Raw genomic sequence first — 12898 nt, forward strand, 5'->3', positions numbered from 1 at the left:
TCAGAGACGGAAACGAATAGGCAGATCCTCAATGGGTCCACATTGTTATATGTTCATTTCCACACTGCAATGATATTTCTCATATTATCATCTACCCTTGAGAGTGAATATTGCCAACTCACTTGATTTTATCAAAAGTCTATTTTCTTTCAAGCTTCATCTCCTGGAGACATGAATATTTGAAAACCACCATTTTCATTAAAAATGTATGTTTTGAAATGTCTCATAAATTTGAAGTCAAGCTCATGAATTTGGGGAACTTGTTATAGTATTTAAATTCAGTTGCCAATACTGAAACAGGACAAAGAAAACATATTTCAGTTATTTTATGAAATTATTCTTTTTCCTATTTGTCAAATGCTGTTTATTTATTTTACCTCCAGTAGATGCCACCAGAGAGTCTGTGAAAGAGTCTAAATGAAACCTTACAGGAGATCCAAACAAGATACAAATTCTATTGTTCTGTCCTATATTATTGTATTATAATTTATTACAGAAGTCCTGCCATATGATTAGAACAGGAGAATTTACATTCCTCTGTCTACAATTTATATTCCTCTCTCTACTGCATCAATTTCTGAGTGCAGATTAAACAAAATATATTTGGATATGTGTATGATTAAACAGCTAAATACATTCTTATATTCATTATAAAGTTCAATCTGGTACCAAGGCATTTTCTGCACATATGAAAAACAAATTTATGCCACAAAAAATACAACAACTAAATAAAAACAAAAAAAACCCCACAACCATACCAATTAGCATACTAACTTTATATTGGAAAATGGATTTCTTAGTAAAGGAGAAAGTACCTTCCCAGCTGCTTATTACTGAAGGTTAAGAAGGTCAGGAAGGTTTGTACATTCTTGTTTAAGTTTCTTGTATACCAGAGCAGAAAAAAATCTCACCCCATCATTGGAATAATCTATATATATTATTTCAATTATCTTTTTATTTTCCTCTAGTTTAAAGTGTTTCACAGCTAATCATGGGATCTGTTCATAAGCAGAAAAATTAAGAGCTGTAAATTAATGAGAAAATCTAAAAGTAGAGTTATTACTGCTATTTATTAGGCTATTTATTTATAATCTTTGAGCTTCAGCCTGTACCCATCCATAAAATGGGGTTTGCAATCCCTGTGTTTATCAACTGGCCTCGCAGAAGTCCTGTGAAGTCTCTGTAGCTAGACAACACTCCTAGCATATTATCTATCATCATATTATGCCAAAAGATATCAGCAAAGTTCATTTTCCATAGTAGACCTTAAGGTTCAATACCTTAATAAAGCCTCTTGCCTTTCAGAAAGGTAAATATGGCCGACAATTTGCCTCAATGGACTCTTCTACTCAAGAGATTTTTTTTCACTGTAGTACAGACCTGAATCTTAAAATGAATCTCAAAGAAAGTCAAGCATGGTTTCTTCCTCTTACGTTAGTGAAAATTTGTATTTGTCCTGAATCTCACCTTCTTTCCTGCTACCAGAATACATCTCAAGAAAAGGCCAGATTGTTACAGCCAGTTCTGCTCCAGCTTCTGGCATGAGAACGTTTTACCTGCTGGTGATGGACCTTGAGGAATCGCCATGAGGTGTATGCAGAGATGCACTGAATCATTTAATCGTCTGCCAACCCGGTTCTTCACTTTTTATAGCCAATATCATTAGGGATTTTTTGTTTAGCTTTGTTCACTTCATGCTACCTCATCATGGGGAGAGCAAAGGACTGCAGCAAATCTGCAGCCTTACAAAAGTATTTCTCAGAAATGTTTACTCCTGCCTCTTTTAACTGTGATAGGCTCCAATTAACCTGCACCCCAAACTACGAAGGGCTGAAATTAAGTGTACGTGACTCAGAGCTATCACTGGATTTTAATATTCATAAGCTCAAGGCCCACATGTGACATTCTGATGCCACGTAATGGCTGTTCCCTGAGGACCTGAAGCCATGTGCATGCAGATCTTTACACACACTGATGCCCTTCCTGCACAGCTCTTAGCTATGCTCCTGAGAGCTGTCCTATTTCAAACCTTTGGTTTATAAAGTCACACGTCATGCTGGAGACCCAATCACAATGTTTTTTAGCCCGGCATTTATTCATCTTATCCTTGTTATTCTGCCAACACATGATTTGACTTTTGGAATGGTATTATGTGACAACGTCAACTTTAATGGGAAAATGAGGGAAGGTTTTAATCTTCATGGTTATAAAGCGAAGCTTGAAAATATGACGTGAATGTTTCTTCAAGGATAAGATGCCCTAGCTTTGAAAAAGAGAAAGAAAATGTACTGCTTTCCAGGTTCTCGTAATTCTTAAAAGCATTAGAGTTTTTGGGATCTGACTCCTGATTTTCAGTACCATGGTTGCCAAATATTGCAACAAGAAGCCAAATCTGCTGCTTAGTTAAATGCACGTAACTCTCTTACCGTGTTTCACATTAAGAAAGAAGGAAGTCTCATTTTAATTAAACTGCTCCTTTATTTTGAAAGAAATCTTGCTCTATGAGTAGTTTCACTGGACTGAGACTTTTCTTGAAAATATCTGCCATAAATACAATGCTATCTCCATCAAGTGCTTCTTCTTGGCAGCCTCATCTTTTGCCAGGAAAATAAATAGCTACTCATTATATATGCCTGACTCAAAGCTCGTCCGACCTCAAATAATTTCTATAGGTGATGTATTTCACTAATTCAATGGACTTCATATTTCTCTGAGCCTCTGCAAAATAAAGCTTAGATTTCAACCTGTTCAATTTCTCTCCCCACCTTCTCCCCTCAGAATTCCAAAAGATAACAGAGCTCACTCCATCCTATCAGTGCTATTCTGGATAAGGAATCCTTTGAGCAGGGGAATTTTAAAACGATGTAACACAGGCATGGCTAATTATATTACCAGCACATGGCCCACTCAGATATAGTCATGTCAAAGACTATGTACGCACTTGTAGATAAAGCAGACTGTAGATTGCTTTCCGGCCCTGAGGCCAACCACCCAATACCACCCAAGTATTTTCCCCCCTCCAAGACAGGATGGCTGCATTTATTCTGTTTAGCTATCTGTATTCTGTTTATGCTTGTTAATGTGAAAAATTGATATAAACCACAACATTCTGCAGAGGAAACACTGCGAAGGAAGACGCACACTGAAAAAGTAGATTTACTCCTCACTAAAGTTATCCACTGGTCAGTCAAGCACAGATTATACCCAACCTGGCAAAGAAAGCTGCATCTCATGAAACGGTAGTTATTTTAGTGAACAAAGCAGGACTGCCTCCTAAACCGGAAAGAAAGAGGTACTAGGAAGAAAGATTACATTCATCTAAACCTCTGTAAGTCTTTTAAAAAAGAAACTGGCTATAAAAGTTAGCATGCTCCACCAATAAAAGGTTTTACTAAAAAACAGCAGTCTGAAAGGGAATCCCTGTGCTTTCACAAATGCCCAGCCCTGCAGTGCTTTCTCCACAGTGTTCAAAGGGTAACTAAATCTGGTCCTAGAGAGGCTGCAGAGGTCCAGTGAAGGCTTGCTACCCCATGAGAGATATCTTCTAATGACCAGTTAAGCAGGAATGTTCTCTGGCATACAGCAGGGGACTAGAGAGATGCTTGAACCCAACACAAATTGAATATACTTAAGGAGTCTTCCCCAAACCACAGGCTAAACAAAAGGGCAACAGTTGCAAAAGAATTTTATGTAGAATAAGTGATTTGCTATTCTGTAAAACTACAAATAGTGGATGATACTGTTTATATTTATAGAAAGAATAACAGGCACAACTACTAAAAAGCTTCAATGGAGGAAGAGGAGGGTATTCTGTTGTTCTAAGGAAAGAGCCATCTTATCGCAAAGATAAGAATATGATTAAGAGGCAAAGGATCAGTGAGGCTGTTGAAAACAAGAATGCAAAGGTAACATGTATACCTGCAAAAACAGACTTCATATAAAATGACTGTATGCAGCAGAATTTTTATTTGGATTTTTAAATCTTTCCTTTTCCTCCAATAATTCCTTGTTTCTGGCACTGTTTTTATAGTGGGAAAGATTCTACTGCTGTTATCATCAGGGACATTTATTATTGTCTGGACTTCACAACTGTGTTCATTAAAAGCCAAGTACAAGTACAGATAGATACTTAAATGACCACACTGATATGTCAAAAGCAGAACAATGAAGTGGGAAGAGGATGACTTACCTCCCATCAGATAGAAAACAAAAGACAGCAAAGCCAGTTTCTCAGATTGAATTTAAAGAATAGATTCAGTTGCAGAAGCCCTATTCCATTCTCTTCAGCCAGTAACCTCTTCCAGACCTTTCCACCCCATGTCATATTGCTGAGCTCAAACAGGCAGAGGAGAATTAAAGATACCAACGTCCCATGTAGTACACTGAGCTAATGTATTGCATCAAGAAACTTCATTTCAGAAATTTGTTGGCAAAGTAAGAGACACCAGAGAGGCTACTGCACATGATTTTTAACAACGCCGAGTAACTTTTAGATTAGCCAATTGCAATCCACAATCTCTCTCTCCTCAGACAACTAAATGTTATTTTTGAAGGCATAATGATTAAGGGCCATAGGCTATGTGTTGCTTCTTAGGAGGAAAGGTATGGAAGTTCCAGTTTAAGCATGATGCACAGACAGCAGCTTTCCCACAACTGCCATAGCTCAGAGCAGCCTTGAGGTGCAAAGCTAACTTGCTACTCTAAAGCAGAACTGCTCTGACACTTGAATTCTATGCATGTTAAAAAAAGAAAAAAAAAAAAGTTAAGCTCTTCAGTAATGTATTAAGCATCCTGTTGTACTTTCTTTCCTGCTTTGCTCTTGAATTCAATAGTTTAACTTAAAAACAGTATCAGACCAGAAAAAAGAATGTGGGGGTTTCAGCTACGCTGAATCCCACAGCTTCCAGTTTACCAAGGTCTTCCTAATGATGGCAAAATATGTCTCCCAACATTTAAAAATGCAAACAACAAAACAAGCGAGTGGCCTCGTCTCCTTGGCAATAATAATAAATAATAATAACAACAACAACAAAGGAATCTGACCGCCTATACATGGCAATTTAAAATTCAAGAGCTAGACTCATCCCTGCTATACTATACCTCTATGTAGAATGAGAACATACTTATGACAAACATGGCCTGGATGTGGGGAGACTTCTTGGAAAATGAGATAACAGAAGGCAAGTGCCAAACTGTTATTCTATAAGCTTTTGGGTATCTTATAAAATTGAAATGCGCATCACATATAGTAACATTTTAAAATCTTTTCTCAAAATTACTTAATACCATTGGATACTGTAAATTACAGTTACATTCAAAAGGTAATAATACATCATAAAAAGTCCTGGACTGTTGACCATGATATATTTACAATTTAAAGGTTGGTGACAGAAATTAACAGAAATCGATATTGGGCTGGAGCCCTAGAATTTTGTTAATAACCAGTTTGGTGCCTAAAACTTCATCCCTGACACAGATCTCTCCATCAGTGCTCAGGAGGACTAACATTGCCAAAAAAATGCTCTAATATGTCTGGAAAGAACTTGGCAAATGCCACCTGAGTTAATACCCACTGACGTTATAAGAACTTGCCAATACTAAGAGCTCATTAGCAGATCTTTTGACAAGTAAATCAAACTGGGCTTTATCTTTCTTGCTGATAATGGAACTAAAGCTTCATGGCAGTTTCTTTGCACATTTTATGGGGCTTCTCCTACAAATCTATTTTTGATTCATGATGGATTTAAGAGAGAAATACTATCCCTCCTGTTCTTATAGCTGTAGTGGTATTGTATACATATATAAATATATTGTGTATACATACTTTACAAAAACTTGTGACAGCATTGTTTCAAGTTGTGTATGTGCTGTCACTGTTGAATTTTTCGTGAATCTTCAAATACAGTTTTCCTAAAAAATAAAAGTACTGTAGGGAAGCTGAGTCCAATCTCAAAGATACAAAATTTCCTGTGCAGCACAGACTGAAAACCCATGGATTTCAAACGGATGTGATCTGGGTACAACAGTACCAAGATAAGGAAAAGAAATAGTTTATTCTACTTTATTATTTTTGGTTGGCCTAGGCAAGTCATTTCTGTATCAGTTTTTGTACAGACTTATTGCAGCAACCCATTCAAACTGTTACAGATGAAAATGGGAAATCAACAGTAACTTTTCTCTAGAAGGAATGAAAACATCTGACTTAGCTGATTTTCTGAACTTTGGTCATACAAGAGGCCCTGGTGACAACAGCCTCATAACTGAGAAAGTACTAAGTGAGCCCAGAAACTAACATACAGGAAGATGAATACAGTTGTCGACACAAGAAAGCCAATGTCAACAGTTTGCATTTCTGTATTTGTTATCTGGTGAGTTCAAGAGATCAGGACACAAATACAAGCCTCTTGTTGATTTGTAGCTATCCATTAGAAGTTGGCAAGAGTTATGCTGTCCTCCCCTCCTTCCTGAGCATTTAATAATAAGAAGGAATCATTTGAATTAATAAGAGGGAATTATTTGAATGGTCTTGGATTTTTCTGACACACACTGTATGTGATTTAAACAGGCTGCTAAAGTACAAAGATTTCTTTACTTTCTACTCTAACATTTAAAATATTTTTGCAAGCCATTATGTTTAATGTGTTATCCAGGATGCCCACAAAAATCATCTTTATTACTGACTATTTAATGCCTACAACTTGCCAAGCGGAATACTATTTGATTTCTTCAGGTACGCACTTGAAGAAGTATGCACTTAAGGCATTTGAAAGGAAGGCTCCAAATGAGGCAGTCCCCCTTTGCTTGCACTCCCATCCTAGAATCACAGAATATCCTGAGTCAGAAGGAACCCACAAGGATCATCAAGTCCAACTCCCAGCTCCACACAGGACCACCCAAAAATCAGACCTGATGTCTGAGAGCGTTGTCCAAATGGTTCTTAAACTCCGTGAGGCTGGGTGCCATGACCACTTCCCTGAAGAGTCCGTTTCAGTGTCTTACCATCCTCACAGGGAAGAACCTTTTCTTAATATCCATCCCTTCCCTGATGGTCTTGCCATTCCCTCAGTCCTAAATCCTGGCTAACCTTATGTAAGGAACTATCCTCTGTGAACTAGGGTTCACAGTGGATGATTTCCTGGATTAAAACCAGCACTTCAAGAACTCCCTGCTGTAGTAAGGAACATTATCAACACTGCAGAAGCATGTCAGTTTATAATAGCTCAGGTTCTGATTTCACTGGGTGAATATGCTGTCTTTTTCCTGCTTTCTTCCTTTTCTCTCCTTTTGCTGTTTCATAGAAATAATTCCAGAATGACTTACCTACTTCTGGAAGCATTAAAACTCACCTCTCCTATTACACTTGTTAGAAGCCTTAGTGCACCTCTATCATGGACAAGAGAGTCTGTGTAAAATGAACCAAGGTATTTTCTTGGATCCACCTTATTATCCACTGCACACAAATCAGGGCGCACGTTGAATCCATGGGAGATTCGCCCCACTGTGTACGGAAAAGCTCCACCTACAAGGACAAATTTTTAGCAACAGAAATTGAAAATACAAAGGAGGGAAAAGGCGACATTATCAACAAAGAGATAAATAAGTTTTATTGTTAACTATTTAGAATGAAAATGCACTGCACTGGCAATTTTTTTATTCCTTCCCCTTCATTACTTTCTTTCTCTGTTTTCCCCACTTCTTCACGACAGTTTTCTTCACGACAGTTAATGCCCAAGTTCCTACTGCTCCCTACTCCTCCCTTTCCCTAAGCCCATAAACTGACTCCTGTCTCCCCTCACTCCTCAATTTCCTTAAAGGCTACCTATAGCAGTTCAAACACTGAGTGAAACATGCTAGAGAACATTAGTATGAGCAACCCATGTGGCAGACATCCTCACTGGGCCAAGAGTACTCAGCAGGTGGCAGGCTTACAGTGGTAACCCCATTAGCTGGTATACCAGAAAATACAATTGTACCATGCCCTACTAAAAAACAAGTATATTACTTACCTCCATGTGCAAAGCAAACTTTCAGCTTAGGAAATTTTTCAAAAATTCCTCCCATAATCATGGAGCAAATTGCCATGGTTGTTTCTGTTGGCATGCCTAAGAACAAAAAAAAGCTTCATCATATATGGCCAAACCTTGAATTTTAGATGTTATCTTCATTTTCTTCAGTAAGCCTCGGGCCTACTGAAAAAATGAATTACAGAACAGCTGCCAAAGGTTATGCATTTTCCCTGTTGGAGGAACATAGCCCTCCATGTTAATTAATTGAAATGAGGACACGGGACTAGAAGCTAGGATCTTCTGAATTCTAAACCCACTTTTTATCCTGCGCCACAAGGACAGCTGGCTGGTGAACTGGTCATGTCCTGAACGGCATAGTACATGCTTAGCTCCACAGCTACCCTAGCTCAACGGCAAGTCTGGAATCTGCCATGTTCTCTTCTCACCTGTGCTTCTGGGTTTCCTTTGTGTGGAAAGTGGAGCAGATACGTTGGTGCATATTCCAACATGGAATTGGGGTTTAGTTATGACATGGTGCCAATTCCTACAGTTTAGAAATAACTGATATCTCTCTTTGCCATTGAGTAGCTTGGATGCCCAGTGTTAGGAATCTAACAGCAGATTAGGTTCCTACATCAACCCTCCGCTTCTGAGCACACCTATTATATTTAGAATATCATGTCATTTATGTACATAACTTTAGATATCCAGCTTAGAAATCAGGAACTGTCGGAGTTCCCCTCTTTTTGGGGGAAACAATACCTATCCAACACAAAAGGGTGTCTTTAATTCATGTTTGTTCAATACTCCCAGATGCAAAGCCTTCTAAAATTATTTGGAAAATCTTTTAGATTATTATGCTTTGTTAGGTAAATGTAGCAATTTTAATCTCTTTTTAAGTCTGTGTTGTAGAGCCTGCTCTGATTAAGACTAACTGATATTGTTCTAAAATAACGCACTGTTGATTGGGACACTATGATTTTCAAGTGTGTTTTGCAAAACATGTATTATATGCATATTGCATATATTGTTCAGAACACCTCTACTGGAGGCAGAGCAAATCAATGAAAAATGAAAAAAAAAAACAAAAAACACAAAAAAGAGTGAGGGTGGAATCAGTCTTAAACATTTCCATTTCTAAGGAGCAATAAAACCCACTTTTGGCTATTCAGTGTCATACTCATTTACCTAGTGGATGGGGAAAAAACAGAAACTAGATGAATTCCCTCCATCTCGGGAGCTTCTGAAGTACATGTTGTTTCAGATATAGCTGATGTGAACTTAGATTCAGTAATTCCTCTCCAATCAACCTATTACTAGGACATAGTTCAAAGAAATTCTAGGAAACAGTGTTTGGTTTTGCTTACTCTTTTTACTTAACCCAGTGACAGTTTGTAAACAAAAACTAAGCAAAGTAAACATACACTTACCTATCAGCCATGGAAACCAGTACTTGGACATCCTTCCATCTAGTTGCATGTCCCAGGGATGTACAAAAAGACAGCAATTTAATTGTTCAGCAGCCTGCAGCAAATACAAAACATCTAAATCTTGCCTTAATCCTACCAAAATGCATCTTAGTTTTTAGCCATGCTTTAAAGGTTTCCTACAAAATTGGATAAAATATTAGGACTAGTAATATAAACAGGCCCAGAATGATAAGTAAGAACTATAAGCAATAGTTAAGTTTTATTTAGTCCTCTGGTATGTATCCTAAAGTCCTCAGTCAGACTCAAAGTTCTTTTTGAGACTACAGGATTGGAAACACTGATGATAATATCTTTCTTGTAAGCCAAATGTTCCTCACATTAATGTGGTACAAAACCACTTTATCTGTGTTTACGTCAGTCGTCCCACAGTATAAAATTCAGTTCAAATTAGGATTCTTTTGTTTTCATTTCACATATAAGGATTACTTCTCAGAATGTTTTATAGAACCATTTTAGGATGGTTTTATAGAATTGTTCCTGCTTCATTCAGGAGTTTTTATAGCTGTTGCACTACATTTGTCCGCTTTGGCCCTCTGCTTGTCTTAAAAAATGTTAAAACTGTTCCTAATCCACCCTGAGATAGAAATCTAGCTGCATTCTGATCAAGAAAGAACCCATGTCCACTCAGATACATTAATTTTTCCAATTACTCATACCTCTGGAAAGGAAAGCAGAGAAACAATATAGGATGCTGATCCCAACTGTGACTATGTGCTTAATGCTATGTGCTATGTGCTTAACTATGTGCTTAATTTTAAGTATACACTCATCAGAGTCATTCATATCCTTAACTGGGATTTAACAGGTTCATGTTGTCAGTTGTATTTCTGAACCTCCTCTTGTTGCTAAGGAGACTATCACACATTTGAAGAATTTTGGTTTATTTACCCACACATACATAAATAAAGCTGCAACTTTTGGATTGTACGGAGTAATTGTCATATACATTTGCAAATTGAAAATAGCAATTCACTAACTGGCTTGGCAGATTGATAAATTTCAGTATCAAATATGGCTTAATTTCACAATCTTTATTATCCGGGAACATTTCTAAAAATGATAGAGGTTTCTTCCTACACGTGCTAAACATAAGCTGAAGAACATACAGTACCTTAGAGAGATCCCAGTACAGGGGAAATATGGAGTTACTGCAGAAAGTTAGTGAAGAGTCCCTAGAGGACTGGATCAGCTCTCCCATGAAGAAAGGCTGAGAGAGTTGGGAGTATTCAGCCCAGAGGAGAGGAGGCTCAAGGGGATCTTACCAATGCATATAAATACCTGAAGGGAACGTACAAAAACGATGGAGCCAAGCTCTTTACTGTGATGCCCAGTGCCAGGACGAGAGACAGGGGACACCAAATGGAACACATCTAAACATCAGGAGGCACTCCTGCACTGTGCAGGTGATGGAGCACTGGCAGAAGTTGCCCAGAGAGGTTGTGGAATCTCCCCCTTGGAGGTCTTCAACATCTGCCTGGACGTGGTCCTGAGCAAACTGCTGTAGGTGGCCCTGCTAGTGCAGGGGCCCTGGACCAGATTACTTCGAGACATCCCTTCCAACCTCAACCATTCTGCAAGTCTGAGAGTGTGTGCAACTCCAAGAGCAGAAATTGATAGCAGACTGCTTGTGACCACAAAAACAAATAGCCCAGATGCTGTGCTAATAGCATTATTGAATAAATAGAGAATTTTGAAAAACAACCTCTATGGATCAAATTAAAGATATAATAACCTGTGAAACAGATAAAGAATGTACATTGATGAAACTCTGTAAGTTGGAAAAATGGCCATCCCTAAATGGACCTCAGACTATTTAAGAAATATGATCTATAAGCTCTTTTTATAACCAAATTATTATATATTATAATATTAATAATATTATATTCCAGTTTGGAATTTTTGGTCCCATTTGCATATAGGATACTTTGGCTCTATACGTATCTCACTCTGAAATCTCTGAAAATCTCAGAGAGTTTATCAATTATCTCAGTAGGATTGGATATCGTAACTTGAACCCAAAGGCAAACAGTGCAGATATGCTTTACTTCATACTGCACTTCTCTTCACAAACCAAGAAGGCAACTCTGCAGTAAGAATTCATATCATAAAAAGATTTCATTAATCATTATTATGAAGTATGTTTCAGGATGCTTTATATCATATTCTTGTCATTACATCATATGATCATTTATCATGTATAATTAAAGCTGAAGCTCTCTGACCATTGTTGATTAGTCAGATGTAACTGCATGGTGTGAAAGTGGGATTGAGTTGATTTCACTCGGGTGAATAAGAAACCTGGTATCAAGCACTAATAGAATGCTCAGACCTCAGTGTTATTTCACAGGTTTAAGCAGGCTGGATAAATGAATCCACAAATAAAGAATAGTTGAGGCGCACTCTTTAAGAAAGGTTGTGAAATTTTAAATGAATATTCTTAGTATCTAGATTTCCCAGTCAGTAAAGAAAATTACTGACAGTCTTCTGTAAATGCTCCTTCTTTTACACTAAGCAGAATAGGAAGGTCAGTTGTTTTAATGTATCTATAAATTTAGCTGATGATTGAACACATCCCAAGATATTTTTAGACAAAATTCCAAGTCACAGAATTCCATCAAATAAAGAAAGAAACATTTACTCACAGCATAAATATCATACAGTTCTGGTGCATTCAGGTCCCAATTGTTGACATGAGATCCTATTTGTACTCCAGGAAAGCCAAGTTCATTCACGCACCGATGCATTTCCTTCACAGCCAGGTCTGGAGCTTGCAAAGGTAACGTACCCAGGCCAATAAACCTCTTGGGGTACTTTTTTACTGTAGCAGCTAAGTCATTATTTAATATCTGGGATAGATCTAAAGTATCCTGAGGTTTGGCCTGATGAGATATTAAGCAGAATAGTACATTAAAATATAGTTCTCAAATGTTATCACCTTTGGAAGATATTGGATAAATGTCACTGCAAACAATTCAGAGACAGTGTTTGAATTTGAAATTTACAGTTCTGAATGACCGGAAATCAGTAGGGCTAAATTTTGCCTTGTTTTAAATCCTCTGGGTAAAGTTCTCCTTCTTGTCTCAAACATTATATCAACTGTGGTTGCCTTTAGTGCTCAGGAAGAATGTAAGAAGGTCCAGGTTGCTGATGCACTGAAGTATCTGGTCTATTGTGTAAACCAGTCCTTTGTTTTTGTTTATCCAATTGCAAAAACCTGAGCAAACCATTTTCAAACACAGCAATGAATATTGGAGTTGAAGAGAGAAATATTATAGATGTGGGATGATGGAGCATGAGAATTTTACAGAGAAAACTTGAGCAAAGCCCTCTAACATTTAGAAAAGGATAAGTTATGATTCAAGTAAGGGAACTGCAATATCTAGTGAAGGAACTGCAATATGC

General features: G+C 37.6%; 1 protein-coding gene across 9 annotated transcripts in view; it reads right to left on the reverse strand.

Moving 5' to 3' along the window:
* The window catches only part of ACMSD (aminocarboxymuconate semialdehyde decarboxylase), a 48560-nt gene that overhangs the window by 3041 nt on the left and 32621 nt on the right, over positions 1 to 12898 (reverse strand). For all 9 annotated transcript variants that reach the window (XM_083841318.1, XM_083841312.1, XM_083841311.1 and 6 more), the window contains 4 exons: positions 12139 to 12375; positions 9437 to 9530; positions 8007 to 8102; positions 7347 to 7519 (listed from right to left, as the gene is read on the reverse strand). In XM_083841318.1, the coding sequence (XP_083697444.1) occupies positions 7347 to 7519; positions 8007 to 8102; positions 9437 to 9530; positions 12139 to 12375 (600 nt within the window). The remainder of the gene's footprint in view (positions 1 to 7346; positions 7520 to 8006; positions 8103 to 9436; positions 9531 to 12138; positions 12376 to 12898) is intronic.

Source organism: Anser anser (assembly GCF_964211835.1).
Source record: "Anser anser genome assembly, chromosome: 6".
NCBI classification, from domain to species: domain Eukaryota; kingdom Metazoa; phylum Chordata; class Aves; order Anseriformes; family Anatidae; genus Anser; species Anser anser.